The sequence below is a fragment of the Cotesia glomerata genome, linkage group LG10 (genome assembly GCF_020080835.1).
Source record: "Cotesia glomerata isolate CgM1 linkage group LG10, MPM_Cglom_v2.3, whole genome shotgun sequence".
Lineage (NCBI taxonomy): Eukaryota > Metazoa > Arthropoda > Insecta > Hymenoptera > Braconidae > Cotesia > Cotesia glomerata.
The window spans coordinates 6458010-6478981 of NC_058167.1; the positions used below are offsets into that span (position 1 = coordinate 6458010).

Below are 20972 nucleotides of genomic sequence, written 5' to 3' on the forward strand. Positions count from 1 at the left end.
TAATATAAAATGTTCTAATTTAACGCTATGTAATAAGAAAATTATATTATTTAATATTTATAACTAACGAGATCTACAGCTCGTAGCCAGTTAGTACAAATTACACTAAGTATTGCTATGTTAAAGTATGTTTAAGTAATTTTTATACTTATTAAAATTCTGTTTTGTATTTGAGAGAAATTAATAAAACTTACTTTTCATAAAAAAAAAAAAAAAAAAAAAATAAAAGATTATTCTATAGAGCTGATATTTCACTTCGTTAATGCACGTGTCAGCAACTTACCCTGAATCACCGATATAATCCCACATAGTAATTTTCAACATGATTATCAACTTTCAGCTACTGTTGACTCAGAATAAGAAATTAAAAATTTAATACTCTTTTTTTACTTTTGTAAAACAATGCTCAATTTTTGTGGATTGACATCGATCAATTTTCTGTGTTTGATTTATGTTAAAATATTTTTCTATTGCTTAATAACGATTTAATTTTCTCTAAATCCAACTAAACACAAATCCGACGTATTCGATTTTAATTGACACCTCATTATAAAAATTTCATAATCACTCATGAAAAATGATAAATGTCTGATGGACCGGTTACATAATCCACGTGGCAGAAGAAAACTTCAAAATTTTTTCATTCAAACTGCAACTAACTGATATAACCACAAAAAAAATTATAGAAGCTTTTAACACCGTTTTAACATAATCCATTGAGAATTTGAAACCATCTACAACTTAAATCTAATTTTGAACAATTTGATAATTATTAAGTATAGTTTCCATCTAAAATCATACAGTGAGAGAGGACAAAGTGACAACGCACCAGAGAATACCGGAGGACTGTTTAGTGCTCTCGTCCAATGCATCGCCCGCGGTAAAACTCCCTTCCAATAACAGTCTTACACTCTCATACTCTTTAGATATATGTATACGTATATTTATATATTACCCCTTCTATCTTGCATTCTCTACTGCGTATCAAGTAAGAAAATATATAATGGTGATGGCGATTTGTTGAGCCTTATATACATGTATGAGATATTGCATCACGAACACGTGCATAATGCATTCATTTGATCAGTAAGAAGCCTGTATGATTAGAATTTTAGTCACGCTGTTTTTATTTCATTCGAATTTTCGAGATTTTTTGAAAAAATGCTAAAAGAGATACGACAAGTGATGGCAAAAGTGTTTGATAGCCTCAAGGGTCACTACAGCAAATCGTCTTTTGATCACGACCTCAATTTATGTCGATCATACTTCGTTGCGTCGAGTTATGTTGCTTTTTTTTCTTTTGTTCCATTATAAATGAGCAAAATCGAGCAAAAATTTGCATGTAATTGATCACTGATTCTCGGTATTTTAAAGATACATCATTTCTGAACTCATTTAATTATGTGTATTTTGAATATTTTGATTATACTAATAAAAACCGGTCAAGTTTGTTGAATACGGGGGAATGTTAAAACCTTAAAAATCACTTTGGTGAAAAAATTTGAAGGATGGCTCATAATTTTGAAAAATTTCTAAAATCATCATGAATCAAATTAGAAAGGGTTTTATTTCCATTATTTCATCATTTTTTGCATTGAAAACTTAATTTATTTTGAAAATTCTTTTAAAGAGCTCTTCGAGCTTAAAAATATAATTTGTATGTTATTTCGAGCTCTCTGAGCTCTTCGAGCTCAAAAGTCTGATAGAAGTTTAATAAAACAGTGAAAACTCCATTAGAACGTCAAGAATACTCCGGGTAAACATCAGCAATATTGTGTGGATATTATCCGAGTTTTCTTCGCTAAAACACCGCTAAAACTCCGTCGGTATACCCATACAAAATTGCCGTTGATGGCGACAAAGCCATACATCGGCCGATGTTAGGCGACGAACGGTCGGCCAAGCGTTGGCAATTTTTAATGGCCCATATCTGGCAAACTGTCATTAGCCATTCAATCGTAAATAAAAATAGCATGCGATCAACAGCCGTTCATCGGCCGATAATCAAATCCATACGTCCTTGCGCATGCGCCAAAAATCTGTTTCTCAGTTCTCAGAGCACATTTATTTCATTTACATGTCTTATGTTGTAGGTTATATTGACCAATTAATTTTGTTTTCACAATGTCACAAGCATATCAGCGATTAAAAAAATTTAGAGAATTAAAAAAAAAATGTAAATAACGATGAACAATGCGATGCAAATATTTCAGTACATAACTCAAGTAACCTAAGTGTCAATAATAGTGTAAATGATAACAGTGTAAATAGTGATGACATTTGCATTCATTCTGATATTATTTGTGACAATGATATTGATAATGATGAGAATGATACAAGTAATGAATTAAGCGACAAAAATAATGAAAGTGATGACATTGAAGATAAAACTGGTTCAAATAAAAGTTTTCAAGAAAAACTTCGACAGTGGGCCTTAAAAAATTTAAACAGTCTTCAATTAATTGTAATGGCTGAACTTTTATTACTACTAAGAGAAGAAGGACATCCTGAGTTACCAAAAACGACACAAGCTTTGTTAAAGACCAAATCCGCGTGCACCAAGTTTTTCTTAGTCAAAGTATTTTTGTGAGTCGCTGTATTAGACTGATAGCCAAGTACTATGCCTAGCTACAGAAAACAATAAAGCAGCGCCACGCGTATCATGTATATGTAAGTGTGTGTGTGTGTGTGTGTGTGTGTGTGTGTGTGTGTGTGTGTGTGTTTTTTTTTTTTTTTTTTTTTTTTTTTAAAGAGGTACGAAAAAAGATCTTCAAAAGACATCGGTATCGTTAACTCTGCCGCCCATCTTCCGGCAGATATCGATAGTCGGTAGTGTGGAGATTTTTACCCACTAAAAAAAACATTCCTCTTCCCCTCTCCCCTAGATGGTACGGGGAGGACTGGATTGGAACCGCGTTAGCATTACTTCAATCCAGTCGTGCTGCGTCTCACGACGCCTACTCCTGGCTACTGGTCCCTTTCTGCGATTTTGTCTTTCAGGAGGTGCTGTGCATAAACTGCAACAGCTGACCAGTTTTCCTCTTGTTTGATCATATAGGTCACCAGGCTTGAGGGGGAGAGCCTGGTGCCTATGATCTCTTCAGTGTTTCTTCTGTAGTCCTTCCATCGAGCACACTCGAAGAATGTGTGTTCGGAGTCGTCGATTTTATCCGGGCAGTATTTGCACGTTGGTGTGCTGTGCAAACCCATCTTGAAAAGATAGGCATTGAACTGCCCATGTCCCGTCAATAGCTGGGTCTGGCAAAAGTCCGTATCCCCGTGCTTCCGAGAGAGCCAGACGTTGATGTTTGGGATCAGGCGCGCCGTCCATCTGCCCGTCTCTCCCGATGTCCATCGGTCCTGCCACTCTTGCTGCGTTTCCGCCTTTATCCTCGTTCTTGCGTCCTTCATGTTATCATCACTGTCTTAAGCGTCATAGAGTTTTGCTCTTTCGAACGCTAATAGGTCGATGGGCGCGGCTCCTGCAATGACCAATACAGCCGCTTCGGAAACTGTGCGGTAGGCGCAGGCAACCCTGAGAGCGCCTCGCCGCTGTACTGCTGCGATCTTTCGCCGGTAGGTCTTCTGCTTTAATATGTCTGCCCATATCTCCGCTCCATAAAGCAGTACCGAGTGGACTGCTTCTAGAAGAACTCTTCTCTTTATTGTTCTTGGTCCCATGGTGTTGGTCATAATTCGTGCTAGGCTAGACACAGTCTTGCTGGCTTTCTTGCATGCACTGTCGAGGTGTTCACGGAAAGATAGTTTCTCGTCTATCATTACCCCTAGATACCGCAGGGCCCTTGTTGACGTCAGCGTTGTTCCTCCCATGTCCATAGCGAATGGTTTTGGAAACCATTTTTGACGGGTCAAAACGACCATCTCGGTTTTCTGTTTGGCGAGTTTCAGGTGATGCTTATCGAGCCAAGTCTCGACGGTGTCGATGGTTTCCCGAACTAGCAGTTCGGCCTCTTCCACGCTGTCCGCCACTATAGTGGCTGCAACGTCGTCTGCAAAGCCTGTTAGCTCTACTTGCTCTGGCAACGGGATTTCAAGAAGCTCGTCGTAGTCTGCGTTCCATAGATCAGGCCCCATTATTGAGCCTTGCGGCACGCCAGCCGTTATGGCGTATTCTTGTGGGCCTTCAGTAGTTTCCACTATTAGCTTTCTATCGTCAAGGTAGTTGTCGACTAGTGCCAGATTTTCTGGCTCCGCGTCAAACTTGTGCTCCAGAGCGTCTAAAATGTCTCCCCAATTTGCGCTGTTAAATGCGTTTTTGACATCTAGCGTGAGGAGAAGACATACTTTACGAGCTTTGAGGCTACCAGACCATGCTTGTGTTGCTGTCTTTATGACTTTCTTGATCGCTCCGACTGTCGAATGACCTTTGCCGGAAGCCATGCTGGTTGGTGGCAAAACCTCCAGCACGGTCGATGTCGTCGCGAAGTCTCCCTTGTATGAGCTTCTCGAGCAGTTTTCCAGCAATGTCTAGCATACAGAGTGGTCTAAACGACGAAGGTGTTATGGGGGTTCCCTTACCTTTGTCTAAGAGAACCAATCTCTGCCGTTTCCAGACCGCGGAAAAGGTGCCAGTTGCTAAGCATGCGTTGTAGGTGTTCAGGAGTAAGTCTGGGTATTCCAGGGCTATAATCTTGATCACCGATGCCGGGATGCCATCAGGTCCAGGTGCCTTTCCTGTTTTGAGTGACTTGGCCGCGTCTTGTAGTTCCTTAGTTGTGAAGGGCGTTACTTCGTTGTTTTTAGTGTAGTGTTTCTTCTCCCGCGGCGGGTGTTTGGGGAAAAGCTCCGCTACGATGCTATCCATTAAGGCTGGAGACTTCGGCGCCTCTGGTGAAGCCTTTCCAAGTCGTTTGGCGACAATTTGGTAGGCTTTACCCCAGATGTCATTGTCGAGATCGTTGCAGATCTCTTTCCACAACTTTGCTTTACTTGCTTTGATGGCTCGATTTAGCATCTTTTTGGCCTGCTTGTACTCTTTTGAATACAAGTCCTGGTTTGGGGAGCGTTTGGCGGCTCTCGTTGCGCGGCGACGTAGTTGATGGCACATTTTGCGAAGTTCCGCTATGTCTGTTGACCACCAGTACGCCGGCCTGCGAAAACTCCGGTTTTTCAACCGCGGCATAGAGGCGTCACATGCGGCGGAAATCTCCTTCATCGTATTTAGTACTGTCCTTTCTGTCTCGCTGCAAGTATCCGGAGTCGGGTTGTTCTGAAGGGTAGACCAGCTCCGTGCAAGTGAAGCTCGCAGTGCCTCTGGATCAAGCTTCCTGACATTCCACTTTCGCTTAGAAAGGTCGTGTTGTGGTACCGGAGCAGATGCCAATCCAACGTTAAATGTCACGAACTGGTGATCACTGCCACTGTATTTTTCGGATACTGTCCAGTTTTCAATCATGTTGGCAATTTTTGGAGTCGCCAACGAAATGTCGAGGATGGACTCTTGGTACCCCGGTCTTCTGAAAGTCGTGGTGCTCCCAGTATTTAGCACTATGAGGTCGAGTCTAGCCACGACGTCAGCGACCTCGTTGCCTCTGGTGTCGGAGAAATCAGCGCCCCATTCAGCCGATTTAGCATTGAAGTCACCAGCTACGATAACTTCGCCGTCGAACTTAGTGACCGCATCTTCTATATTTGCGAGTTTCTGTCGGAACACACTAATCCCTTCGTTAGGTGAGAGATAGACGCTCATGAAGTAGGTTGTGGGGTTTGAATCCAGACAAAACCTGCTCCACCTCCGCTGTTGTTGACGGTAACGTTCTTTGTGTTCACAATCCAAATTGCTGCCGTGCCCGTTTCGTCTGCGAACCATGTTTTACCTTCGATGTTTAGATATTGCTCGCAGATAAAGCAGACATCAATTTTATCTTCGAAAACACGCTGGCGCAGCAGGTTTTGCGCCAAGGCGCACCTATTCAGGTTGCCTTGTAGTATGCGTGTCATTTCTGACCTTTCATGGCTTCTGCAAGTGCTTTGCGGAATGCCTTACACGCTCCAGTGCCAGAAATATGGCATAGACTATCCTGGGCATCTTTTGTCCGAAGCACAAAGGAAGCATTTTAACTTCTCCGTGCAGTTTACGGCCTTGTGGTTCTCTCCGCCACATTTGTAGCAGCACCTGCTTCTGTCTGGTCCCGCACACTGACGTGTTTGGTGTCCATAACCAAGACATTTAAAACAACGTGTTACTTTTACTACTGGGCGTATACGACAGTTCACCAAACCGATCCGTATACGGGCCTTGTCAAGGGCCTTAATCGCATTGGGCTCGTCTAGTTCGCAGAAGGCTGCCCGATTACCTCGTGGTGTGGGTTTTGTCAAATTTACCCGTTTGACCTCCAGGTTGTCAGTGAATTCACGTTTGAGTGCTTCACGGACTTCGCTCTCGGTAGAGATTTCATCTAAGTCGAGGATCTCGATCGTTGTTGTTGGTGTTAGCGTCTTGACTGTGCCGATGTTTGCAGTGGCTGCCCTTACTGCATCGGTGAATGCCTTGCTGTCTTCGGACTTTCGAGCCATTTCAAGGAGAACGCCTCCGTGTTTCGTCTTTTAATAGACCTTATGTCTACGCCCGTCTCGACAGGGCTTACCTTGGCCTTGATTTCCTTCAGGAGATCGGCGTATGTTCGCCCTTCAGCTGGTTGGACTAGGACAGCTTTAGTTCTTGTCTTCTTCCTCCTTGGTTTCTTGGAGCCACCGCTGTTTGGCTGGTCTTGGGCTGTAGCAGTTTGAGTCACTGGCTCCTGTTCTTTCTTTTTCTTGTTTTGCCGAGTCACTTTGGTCCAGATATCATCCCGGGCTGTCTTTTTCTGTGCTGGCTTGTCAATATCTGAGGAAGGGCTGGGCGTGGACAGCGGCTTCTTCTTGTTGCCATCTCCTTGCTGTGGTAATTTCTTAGGAGTGGTCAGAGGTGGCTGTGATTTTTTGTTCAGACTCGGAGATGTTTGAGTCGTTGACGCCGACTTCGTTGGTGATTTGTTGGCCAGCCTATATGCCGTACTAATAGACGAAACCAATTTTCTGATCTCATGGTGAAGATTCTTTTTGTCTTTTATGAAGTCGGCTAACTCATCAATCTTGTTGCCGAGCCTCTCCATTGGTGACTGTTGGCCGGTGACGGTCGGTAGAGAGTTCATTCTTCCTCGGTGGGTTTGATTAGTGGCAGGAGCAAAAGGTCCTCCACTTTTTGAAGGAATGTTGCTCAGCTGTCCGTTCTCTGCCATCTGGGCTGATTTCGTACTCCCTGTAACCTTGCTAGCATTGCTAGACAGCAGAGCCATGGGGTCTACTCCACTGTTCAAACGGTCACTTGATAACGACAAGTTTAGGCCCGTTTGCACGCCTTCTCTCGCCGGCACTGACGTATCCATCCTCTGTACTGTAAACGATGTTTGAAAATCTTCTGACATTTCCATATCATCTTTTGCTAGGTTTTGGTCCACCCCGAGTATTCTGTTTCCTCGGTACCCGACGCATCTGACGTGCAGATATGCCGGGCATTCCCCTATCCGCCACCTGAGGAGGCGCCCGATGCGGGACCCAGCAAGCCCGACACGGGGTGTGTGTGTGTGTGTGTGTGTGTGTGTGTGTGTGTGTGTGTGTGTGTGTGTGTATCTCTTATTTCAGTTTATTTGTGACATCGTGACTGACCGTTTCGTACGTATTTAAATTCGTTTGTTTAAATATTGACTATTATAATAAATATAATAAATAATTTTTATTATAATAATTATTATCTTTATTATATCCATTATTATTAAGTGTGAAAGTAAAACTTGGTTTATTGAATGAACTAATAAAGTAAAAAAAGTAAGTAAATTAAAAAAAATAATTTTAATACTGATAGTTATATTAAAAATAGCAGGTACCTAACAATTGCAAATATTTTACAAAATAAAACATACAATCATTTAAAAAATGTACAAAGACAAAAGGTTTATAAAATTGATTCAAGCTTTTGTTCTAGTGAAAATGATTTAAATATTGGGAGAAAATTATTATAAACTATTATAATTATTTCCAGCTTGCATTTTTCCGGATCAAAATTTTTGGCGAAAAAACAGCGAAAGGATGCATTTGTAAAATGGCATCTGCACTGATGACCAAAAATGTTGAAAAAAATTACTCTGGTACTGAGAAAAGAATAAAAGGCGTGTGAAAACTTAATTTTAGCGCAACAGAAACATTTAAGTGTATGGAAGGTATGAAAATGATTTTTATATAATTGTGTTTTTTAATGTATCGAATTATTTATTTATTTTTTTTATTGCAGATGTAGTAAAAGAGAAACTTGGTGACTGTGAAGATTGCAAAAATTTTGCCGGAAAAGTTGGCCGGTGGTTGTCAGGGCAAGGAGATCGAGAACAGGGTCGAAAACAAAGATCCTTATCTTTATAATCTATTTAATATAATAATCCTTATCTTTATAATCTATTTAATATAATAATATTACAATAACATTATTATTAAAATAATTAATATTAATATAATTATATTAATATAATTATAATTATTAATTATAATTAATATAAAATTAACATTAAAATTATTAATACATAATAATCCTTATAAAAATAATGAAGCAATAATAATAATAATTTCAAAGTGAAATATAAAGTGTAAGTGATTAATTATAATAATAACTGTTATTACAGCAATCAGCGATTGAAGGACAAACGATTAAAATCATAATTAGCGCAGAACAGCTTGAAATTAGTAGACCGATAGTAGAAAAAATATTTGGCGCATTACTGTTTGCCGTTAATGGGCCGATAGTTCAAATGATGTCTGGCCCATTGCTGGTTGCCATCAATGGGCCGATAATTCAAATTATGTCTGGCCCATTGCTGGTTGCCATCAATGGCCCAATAGTTTAATGCCATTAATGGGCCGTGGTTATCATGCCAACTGTAAGCCGTTTATTGGCCATTGAAAATTGCCATTACTGTGCCATTAATCGACATTCTTGGCCCAGTCTAGGGCCGATTTCCAAACTTTGTATGGGTATCGAGAAAACTCCATTACGGAGTATACTCCGCAGAATCTTGGAGTTTTATCCGATTTTTCCCCAGGTCATCAAAGCCGCTAGGGTAGTAAATAATAAAAATTCAGGTGCTTTTTTCTTGATGCTTTCATGTTGGAATTATAAACGTGATGGAGTCTCTTCTCTCCTCGCTGTCCTTTTTATCCTTTACTATTTTGTCTTTACATTGCATACCTTGGCGTCACGATTGTAATGTAATAGTACTTTAGTTGCACATATAAACAACTGAAAGAACTATGTGGAGCTCACGATCTTAAAATTTATATAGATAAACGGATTCTGGTTGTTTGCCTGTTCACAGAATATCTTATATTGATGTGAACTTATAATGGCTCCTCTTGTGATGATAAGAAAGAAATAAACAAATAAAAATAAGTAGGATGAAAAAAAAAAGAACTCTTACAGGAAGTCTTTTCGATAATCTTCACAACGCTGTTTACTGTGAATCCTGTAGTAATAACCCCGATGCAAGTCTTTTAGAGATCAAATTATCGATCACAAAAGCTCACAAAAATATATTGATTTCTGAACCTGTCAGTCCAAATATTATTTAACTTAATAAATTGATTAACGATTCAAAAATATTTCCAATCATCATCATTGATTTCGTGAAGTTTTTTTTCTATGAAACAGTAGCAAAAGGCTAAACGAATGGCACTTCATTTTTTTAATTTTAAGATTTTGAAAAGTAAATAGTTTAAAAATACGGCACGTCTTCAACTATAAGATTATTTTTCATATAAAAATGTTAGTAAGTTAGTGTATCAAAATTATTTAACGAAAACTTGTCCTAGATTTTTATCTCCACTTTCATTGTCAATTTATATTCCATCAACGAGATCCTCACAACCTTTTTATCTCACTGCAGTCTATAGTCTAGTTCAATTTGTATACACTCTTCTATAAGCTAACTGCTAGTTAATTGGTCCACTTCATAGGCTAAAAGTGATTTTGTAAGAGAGAGAATCTGCTATATTTAGGGGGCAATCTGAATACAATGAAAAGTCTGGAAAAACGGTTAATTTCATTTATTACAACTTGAGACTTTGTTGTTTCTTAGTTCTTTTTTGGATTCTTATAACTTAATAAATAAATTATCACTTACAAAACTTATAATAAAAAATAATTATGAGTTTCAAATAGTTATAATCCAACGATTTTATTACTTGCATTTACGTAGCATATAAAACGCTTTTCTAAATCACGAGTCAATTTAGTCTTCAAAAATAGGGGTCACAAATGTTTAGGAGCACGAACAAGATACTACTTAATTGAAGGGTGACTTTAGCATAATGGGATCATACAGCACCCTTAATCATGTTCAACATATAACGCACATTGTTTGGATGAAAAAAGCATCGAAGTTATCTGCGGTTTCCACACTACATCTCCCCTTTTCAATGAATTTTTCCATGTAACAACTTCTAATTCATGGATTATTGTTGATGTTAAATTTAGTAGAATTATATCCCCCTCCGGTTGCCATACATCCTATCATCATATTTTTCATTGCACTCAAACTTAAATTATTCAAATTTCAAAAGTTTCATTTTATATTATTTATTCAGCCAATGACATTCGCCTGAGATTAAAAAAAAGTTATTTAAAAAAAAATCATCTATTCAAGCTTATATATTTGGATTGCAACTTTAAAGAATGGCTTTTCTTGCACGCTTCATAACGCGTTGGCATACGGCAGTACTACACGGAAAAAAAAAACTGTAGCTGCTACAGGTCTTAGGCCTGCAGCGTGTTCCTGTATCAGCTCCATTATAAGTTTAAAATTTAATTTGATTATTATGAATCAACATATTAAGAGCATGTAATACAGTCTGTTGTCGGTAATTCAGTTTGGACTAGTGATAACAAATGCCAATTGAATATATCGGATTGTTTATTTGAAACACATAAAATGCATTGAAGATTATCAGGCTGACTGTCAATACTCCCAACACTGTTCAAAAAAATTAAACTATAGTTTATTTACTATAGTAAATGAAATTTTTTGTTGATAATTAGTTTTCTATTCAAACCTAGTTGCATTTTAATAATTTTGTCTTATAAGTAATCTAAACTAAAGTAAAGATTAACCAAAAAATTAAATCAATCTCAAAGATTATATTGGTTGTAAGTTTATGAGTAATTTCTTTATAGTAAAGTTTATTTACTTGAATATGTGATGGGCCCGGAAATAAGGCAGTTTTACGCGCGAACGCTACCTATAGTCTAGTCGAGAAGTTGATTTCTTCCGAAAAAAATTTCCAAGGCTCCTAAAAATATGGTTGATGGCTTGAACGATCCGGAATGGCGTCTAGAAAAAGGAGTTTTTTGGATTTTTTGAGGAAAAGAAAATTACAATTGTTATTAACAAAAAACCGTTAAAAAAATTAGCCGTCCAGCTTTTTGGCAAAATCTCAAAAAGTATAAGTGATAGCTCAAATATTAAAAAAGATTCTGAAAGAGCAGAAAATTTTAGTAAAAAAGTTCTCGACTCCCGAAATTGTAGCTGCAACGTTTATAATTTTAATGAAACGTTGAAAATCGGCTTTTGCGCGGCAGTTTTGGCATGCGCGCGCCGCCATTCTAGTGAGCGTAGTTTTTTAATAATTTTTTTATGCAATTAAATATTAATTAAAAAATTTTAAAAAATTCTGGTGTTATCTAAACACTTCAAACAATATGATTCCGCGGTAATAAAAGTTGTATCACCATTTTTCAAAAAATTATTCAATTGTTAATTAACACTTTTTTTACGGGTTTGTATTGTCATAAAAGGCGGCATAAAAGTTTAAATAATTAATCTATAAATTTTTTGTTTCTTGGAGCCCTTTTTATAAACATACTCAACGATATGGCGTTATAAAAGTTTATAAAATATTTTTATTTCATTAATTATTAATTTTTGAAGCAACAAAAAAATTAAAAATTTAAATAATATATGTTAAATAATTTTTTTTTTTTAATTCTAAGTGATTGCTGATTTTATATTCTTGTTAGGCATCAAATGATTATTTTAAAAATTTTTTTATGCCATTTGTTTATAAATTTTTTATAAACAAATGAATTAATTAAATATTTTTGGAAAAAATTTTTTTACCACATTGTTAGCGTGAGAAAATTATGATTTTTTAAAAAAAATTTTTTTCTTAAAAACAATATCTTATTGTTTATAATCGTTTTTTTCATATTTTGATTGTTTAAATAAATGATTAAGGAATCGTTTTTTTTTTAATCATAATTTTCATTTCTTAAAATAATGGCAAAAAAAATTTTTTTTTTGTCAATAATTTATTAATTTATTTATTTAACAATTTGTTATAAACAATTTTTTTTTTATTTTAATTTTTTACTAGAAGATAAAAAAATTACAAAAACAGCAACCTACAACAATATGGCAAAAAAAAATTTTTTCGATTTTTTAGAAAACATTTGGATTTTGAAGCACGACAAAGTCCAAGCACTGACTCGATTTGTCAACAAACAAATTGCTGTAACTTTGCAACTATTGCAGATACAGCTTTCGATCTTCAAGTCGTTTTCGTAGAGTATGAGTTAACCTTTCTTATAAATTGTAAGCCTAACGTGTATCTCTTTTAGTTCTTTAATTACATGCATTTATTTATAAAAATTTGCATTTTCTATTTCTTACAATGCTTATATCTCATAAACTAATAATGTTATAACAAATATGCTTCAGGACTTTTTTGTTACCTGATTATCAAACTATTCAAATATATTTTTTTTATATTTTTAACTTCATTTGTTTATGAGATTTTTTAATTTAGTTTTCATTTTCTCTTTTATTTCTACGGAAACAAATTAAAAGCAGGAGATTGGAGATAAATTGTGAGAATAATAAGCGATATTTTTTAGAAAAATGATTTTTATCAGTTCCAGATGAAAATTATGAATTATTATTATTATTAATTATTTTTTTTTTCCGTTTCGGTGAAGGTTGGTTTATGATAGTCTAAATGGTAGTCCGATGATGTTGATGTGGATGCGATCGAATTGTCTAGAACTTCGCTAGCTTGTTGACGAGTCGACGGGTCGTTATTCCCATTATTATCATTATCATTATCATCTTCGCTATCATCACTGTTTGTACCATAGATACCTTGCATGATTTGAAGGTATCCAGGTTTAATGACAAATTCCCTTGCCGGTCCAATTCCCTCTGCATCCTGATCTTCTGGTACGATTTCTTCGTCATCGTCGTCATCATCATTTTCTTCAACAATATCTGCTGAATTTAGACAAGTTTCTCCATGGCAGGATTTACATGCTCTAGTACATCGCAAGAAAAATGGCCTTGAGTGTAGACAGCTGTTGAGCATGAGACAGAAACTACTCCGGAAAACATCAAATAGTTAATAATTTCAAACCAACAATCATATCCTATTCTTCAATATGAATAATAATAGATAAAATTATGATATTGACTTTAACAATATAATAAATAGTAAAAATTTGTAGTTTCAATCAATATGTATTGAGAAAATCTTATAAATGAGAGTGAAATTATAAACTAAATTAAAAAAAAATTAAAAAATCTCATAAACAAATAAAGTTAAAAATATAAAAAAAATATATTTGAATAGTTTGATAATCAGGTAACAAAAAAGTCCTGAAGCATATTTGTTATAACATTATTAGTTTATGAGATATAAGCATTGTAAGAAATAGAAAATGCAAATTTTTATAAATAAATGCATGTAATTAAAGAACTAAAAGAGATACACGTTAGGCTCACAATTTATAAGAAAGGTTAACTTATACTCTACGAAAACGACTTGAAGATCGGAAGCTATATCTGCAATAATTGCAAAGTTACAGCAATTTGTTTGTTGACAAATCGAGTCAGTGCTTGGACTTTGTCGTGCTTCAAAATCCAAATGTTTTCTAAAAAATCGAAAAAATTTTTTTTTGCCATATTGTTGTAGGTTGCTGTTTTTGTAATTTTTTTATCTTCTAGTAAAAAATTAAAATAAAAAAAAAATTGTTTATAACAAATTGTTAAATAAATAAATTAATAAATTATTGACAAAAAAAAAATTTTTTTTGCCATTATTTTAAGAAATGAAAATTATGATTAAAAAAAAAAACGATTCCTTAATCATTTATTTAAACAGTCAAAATATGAAAAAAACGATTATAAACAATAAGATATTGTTTTTAAGAAAAAAATTTTTTTTAAAAAATCATAATTTTCTCACGCTAACAATGTGGTAAAAAAATTTTTTCCAAAAATATTTAATTAATTCATTTGTTTATAAAAAATTTATAAACAAATGGCATAAAAAATTTTTAAAATAATCATTTGATGCCTAACAATAATATAAAATCAGCAATCACTTAGAATTAAAAAAAAAAATTATTTAACATATATTATTTTAATTTTTAATTTTTTTGTTGCTTCAAAAATTAATAATTAATGAAATAAAAATATTTTATAAACTTTTATAACGCCATATCGTTGAGTATGTTTGTAAAAAGGGCTCCAAGAAACAAAAAATTTATAGATTAATTATTTAAACTTTTATGCCGCCTTTTATGACAACACAAACCCGTAAAAAAACTGTTAATTAACAATTGAATAATTTTTTGAAAAATGGTTTGAAGTGTTTAGATAACACCAGAATTTTTAAAAATTTTTTATTTAATATATTTATTTAATAAATTAATATTTAATTGCATAAAAAAATTATTAAAAAACTACGCTCACTAGAATGGCGGCGCGCGCATGCCAAAACGGCCGCGCAAAAGCCGATTTTCAACGTTTAATTAAAATTATAAACATTGCAGCTAAAATTTCGGGAATCGAGAACTTTTTTACTAAAATTTTCTGCTCTTTCAGAATCTTTTTTAATATTTGAGCTATCACTTATACTTTTTGAGATTTTGCCAAAAAGCTAGACGGCTAATTTTTTTAACGGTTTTTTGTTAATAACAATTGTAATTTTCTTTTCCTCAAAAAATCCAAAAAACTCCTTTTTCTAGACGCCATTCCGAATCGTTTAAGCCATCAACCATATTTTTAGGAGCCTTGGAAATTTTTTTCGCAAGAAATCAACTTCTTGACTAGACTACTATTTATTTATCATTTTGTTATTTTTTTTCAATGATTAAATTTAAAGATAGAAGAATCAATTTACGAAGGACTATTATTAACATACTCCTGCCAAGTTTAATGATTTTTGGTTCAAAAATTACTTGGTCAAAAAGCGTCTCAGTATTTTGTCCAAAATTTAAATATTCTCTGTCCTACATGTTCTTAACATCAATTATTAGTTTTTTACATGGATCAGCTGATAGTTAATTTTTTAATATGATAAAACTCTTCTTACAACTAAGTTTTATAATCTTGTAAACAATTTATCGGGTCTTTTACTTTACTGCAATATTGATCTTGGACTAGAAGACGTGATTGCATGTATTTGGAATTTTAACCCTAGACTGGTCAACGTATGAGCGGGACGCCGCGCTCAATTATATTTTTTTTTATTACATCTTCAATACTAACTAAAATTATTTAAAAAAATTTGACTTTGTTCCTCGAACATTTTAGAATATATAAATAATTTTTTCAAACATCTTGGGAAACGTTAAATTGCTGAATAAAAATTTGTTAAAAAAATTCGCGGGACTTTCCTCATCGCTTGACTAGAGTCGTAAGTAATTTTTTGTCCGCGACGTTGCCGAAAACACCTTTAGTCTCTGCCTGTCAAACGTGTATGAACTGGCAACACTGTACCCTCTAAAAGCATTGCAGCAAATCCCTCATCACTTGACCAAAATCGTTAGATCACGCTTGTTAACCAGTCTACACAGAAAAAAAATGTTCTTGAATCAAGTATATATTTTTGAAGAGCTTAATATTCTTGGTTTGAGTAGAAAAATTCTTGATTTAAGAAAATTTTTCTTGATTTAAGGAAATTTTACTTAATTCAAGAATTTTTCGTCTTGATTCATTACCCTCTTCAAAATTATATTCTTGGTTCAAGAATTTTTCTCTTGAATCAAGTTAATTTTTTTTTCTGTGTAGAGTTAAAAAATTTTCAAGGAATAAATAAGAATGAAATTATTAAACGAAATAAAATTATTTAACTTAAACATATTAAAAATGATTAATGTTCTACTATGAAAAACCTTAAAAATGAAATTCAAAAAACAAATTTTTCCGTAAAATTTCAAAATTTTTAATTAAGTCGATTTTTAAGACTCAAGCACATTTTTTCAACTCAGAAAAGTAGTTACAACTTAGAAACCGTCTTTAAATCAACTGATCCAAGCTAAAAATACTGCAGGCCAAATATTTTTATATAAATATTATTAAATAACTACTAAGCCTGTAATCGTGACAGTGTTATCTCTGTATCTGTGTTAGGGCTAAGATTAGCTGCAAGAAGGTTAGACCTGTAGTTGCTACAAAACTAGGCCTGTAGCTATCACAGGACCACGCCTGTAACTGCTACAGGCCCAACCTTGTTGCAGCTACAGGAAAGTGGAATGTAGAATCCACAGACTTAACCTGTAGCAGCAACAGTTTTTTTTTTCCGTGTATACTTGCGATTTGTTGCCATGAGACAACATAAAATCGTTCTTATAAATGAAGTCAGGTATTAAACCCACACTGAGAGACAGTTTTATTAAATACTAATAAATGCTTATTTGTATTTAGTAAAACACGTATTTGGCTCATGCGCAAATAAAAAATTTATTAAATACAAATAAAATTTTTATTTGGACCAGTTTTGAGATTTTATTAGTATTTAATACGTATTTATTAATATTTAGTAATTGTTTATTAGTATTTAATACGCGTTTATTAGTGTATAATACGTTTTTATTAATACACAAAATAACTTAGTTTTTTAGTAATCAATAAATAATAAGATAAAAACGTCATAATCGGTTTTGTTTTGTTAACAAATGGTTGTCAACAAATTTTATAATAAATCTATCTATTATCACCAAATAATGTTAAACTATTGACGATTATCCATAGTTTCAAATTAAAAAATTTAAATCAGGAAATGGAATTTTACAATGAAAATACATAGAAATTTTTTCTTCATTTTTAAAGGTAAATATTTATGACACTGAAGTTGACAGATAAATTAAAAAAAAATTTTTTTTTATTTTATAGCAATTAAATTATTATAAAAATAACATGATCATAAAGTTCTACATGTGAAAATTAATAAAAATTACAAGTGAAAATTTTTAGAAGCATTTTTTTACTGTGATTAATTTGTTAAAAAAATTTTTAAAATTGACAGCTGACAGCTAACTTCAGTGCTATGAATATTTACAAAAAAAATAATTAGAATTTATTATATTAAACTAACTTTTCTTTTATTGAAAATCACTACATGATATAACAATGGTACCATTCGCACTTGTGATGACATTAAAATTAAAAACACCGGCACACAAAAAAAAAAAGTTGTCAATACTTTTGACGGGACCCATAAATCTTTATGTATTTCGACCCGTTAAATCCGAATTTGAGGTTAGTTTGTCCCGTACACCATCAAATTTTCGAGAAAACTTTAAAAAACCGAAAAAAAATGACGAAAATCGGCTGTTTAGGCGATTTAAAATGATTTAAAAATTTTTTTTGACCTAAACTAAGCATGATTTTTATGTATTTCGACCCGCTCAATACTTATCTGAAGTTTATTTAGACCATAAGCCATTAAAAGTTTAAGTAAATTCCGAAAAACCCTGAAAAATTGCGAAAAAAGGAAAAAATAGCAAAAAATTCCAGATATTGTGTTAAATAAAATTGTATAAAATTAAATTAATCATGATTCTCATGTATTTCAATCCGCCGAATATAAATCTCGAATTTATATGGCTCAGACATCTCTAAAGATCTAAATAAATAGCAAAAAAACCAATGAAAATCAAAATAAATCAAGTCCATTATGATAAAAATCAATTTTTAAATAAAAATAAAAAATCTTTAACATGTTATCCGATCTGTGGAATATAAATTTTAAATTTTTTGACCAAAATCCTCAAGAAATTTTAATTCTTTAAAAAAATCTTTTCAAAACCATTTATTTTTTAATTTTGTATTACTCATGCGGGAAAAGTAATATCTTAACGCTCGCTGTTGCGGTTGAAAAAGAGCCGTTTGCCCATTTTAAAATTATGTATGAGTTTTTTCTTAAATGAAACTGTTTTTTGAATGCGACAAATTTACTTGTCGCACGCAAATTATTCTTGACGCACTCAAACTATCCTTGTCGCATGCAATTGACTGTGAAAACTGCTAAAATTAAAATAAATAACAAAAAAAAAAAAAAAATCTAACTGTCAATGTTAAAGAAGTGAGGTTGACATTACAAAGTTCATATTTTTAACGAAAGTAAAAATAATTTATTAATATTGAGCTGTTTAATTGTGATGAAAATTAATTTAGCAGAAATATGATAATTTTAATAATTTTTGCAAAAAATGAATTATGACATGAAAAAATTTTTTTTAAAATTGACATTCTCGAAAATTTGACGGTGTACGGGTCAAACTGACCTCAAATTCGGATTCAGCGGGTCGAAATACATAAAGATATATGGGTCCCGTCAAAAGTACTGACAACTTTTTTTTTTGGTGCCGTAATTATTTTTAACTTCCCGCTAAGAAAATCGAAGATTTTCAAAAATCGGGAAGTTATTGTTTTCACCCCGTTTTGCAAAAATCGAGTTTTCATCAGATCTCGACGTTTAAAGGTCACAGGAAGCTTCCCTGACTATCCCCGCGAGGTTGTCACTATGTCTATATATATATATATATATATATATATATATATATATATATATATATATATATATATATATATATATATATATATATATATGCGTGCGTGTGTGTGTGTGTGTGTTTTTATAGAGGAGGTAAAATACATTTACGTATGCCAGTACTTGGTGTTGGTGCCAGGACTAGGTGTTGGTGCCTGGGTATGTCGGACTCAAAAGTCAATATTATTTTGCAACAATACCGACTAAAAATCCTCCTCTCTCCTTTCCCCATAGATGTTACAGGGAAGACTGGATCGGGACCGCGTTACTTCGATCCAGTCCATGTTGTGTGTCACGACACCTACTTCTTGTTACTACTGGTTTCTAATCCCGTTCTGCGATTTTTTCGTTTAAAAGGCGCTGCGCGTAGGCTGCGACAGCTGACCAGTTTTCTTCTTTTGTGATCATGCAGGTTACCAAGCTCTCAGGGGAGAGCGTTGTGCCTATTGTTTCTTCGGTGCTGATTCTGTCGTCCTTCCACCGATCACACTCGAAAAACGTAGGCTCGGCGTTGTCAATTTTGTCTGGGCAGTATTTGCACGTTGGTGTGCTGTGCAAACCCATCTTGAAAAGATAGGCATTGAACTGCCCATTTCCCGTCAATATCTGGGTCAGGAAGAAGTCCGTGTCCCCATGCTTTCGAGAAAGCCAGACGTTGATGTTTGGGATCAGGCGCGCTGTCCATCTGCCCGTCTCTCCCGATGTCCATCGGTCCTGCCACTCTTGCTGCGTTTCCGCCTTTATCCTCGTTCTTGCGTCCTTCATGTTTTTGTCACTATCTTTAGCGTCATAGAGTTTAACTCTCTCGAACGCTAATAGGTCGATGGGCGTGGCTCCCGCAATGACCAATACAGCCGCTTCGGAAACTGTTCGGTAGGCGCAGGCAACCCTGAGAGCGCCTCGCCGCTGTACTGCTGCTATCTTTCGACGGTAGGTCTTGTGCTTTAATATGTCTGCCCATATCTCAGCTCCATAAAGTAGTACCGAGTGGACTGCTTCTAGAAGAACTCTTCTCTTTTTTGTTCTTGATCCCATGGTGTTGGTCATAATTCTTGCTAGGCTAGACACCGTCTTGCTGGCTTTCTGGCATGCATTATCGAGGTGTTCGCGAAAAGATAGTTTCTCGTCTATCAATACCCCCAGATAGCGCAGGGCCCTTGTTGACGTTAGTGTTGTTCCTCCCATGTCCACAGCGAATGGTTTTGGGAACCATTTTTCACGAGTCAGAACGACTTTCTCGGTTTTGTGCTTGGCGAGTTTCAGGTGGTGTTTATCGAGCCAAGTCTCGACGGCATCAATGGTTTCCCGAACTAGTAGTTCGGCCTCCTCTACGCTGTCTACTATTATCGTGACCGCGACGTCATCTGCAAAGCCCGTTAGCTCTACTTGCTTTGGTAACGGGATTTAAAGAAGCTCGTGGTAGTCCGCGTTCCATAGATTGGGCCCCATTATTGAACCTTGCGGCACGCCAGCCGTTATGGCGTATTCTTGTGGTCCTTCTGTAGTTTCCGCTATTAGCTTTCTTTCTTCAAGGTAGTTGTCGATTAGTGCCAAATTCTCTGGCTTTGCGTCAAATTTGTGTTCCAGAGCGTCTAGGATATCTCCCCAATTCGCGCTGTTAAATGCATTTTTGACATCTAGCGTGAGGAGAATGCATACTTTACGAGCTTTGAGGCTACCAGTCCATGCTTCTCTCGCTGTCCCTACGACTGTCTGGATCGCGCCGACTGTTGAACGTCCTTTCCGGAAGCCATGTTGGTTTGCGGCAAAGCCTCCAGCACGATCGATGTCGTTTCGTAGTCTTCCCTGTATAAGCTTTTCGAGCAATTTCCCAGCAATGTCCAGCATGCAAAGTGGTCTAAACGACGAGGGTGTTACAGGGTCATCTTTGCCTTTATCTAGCAGAACCAATCTCTGCCGCTTCCAGACCGCGGGAAACGTGCCAGTTGCCAAGCATGCATTGTAGGTGTTCAGAAGTATGTCTGGGTACTCCAGGGCTACAGTCTTGATCACCGATGCTGGAATGCCATCAGGGCCGGGTGCCTTTTCTGTTTTGAGTGACTTGGCCGCGTCTTGTAGTTCCTTAGTTGTGAAGGGTGTTA

At 35.0% G+C, this 20972-nt stretch overlaps 1 protein-coding gene across 2 annotated transcripts in view; it reads right to left on the reverse strand.

The window, feature by feature from the left end:
• The window catches only part of LOC123272575 (rap1 GTPase-activating protein 1-like), a 211631-nt gene that overhangs the window by 150892 nt on the left and 39767 nt on the right, over positions 1-20972 (reverse strand). Inside the window, exon 1 of one of the 2 annotated variants that reach the window (XM_044739467.1) lies at positions 284-846. The exons of the other annotated variant lie outside the window; for it this stretch is intronic. Coding sequence (XP_044595402.1) covers positions 284-324 — 41 coding nt within the window. The 5' untranslated portion in view covers positions 325-846. Of the gene's footprint in view, positions 1-283; positions 847-20972 lie in introns of those variants that run through there. 2 annotated transcript variants of the gene reach the window in all.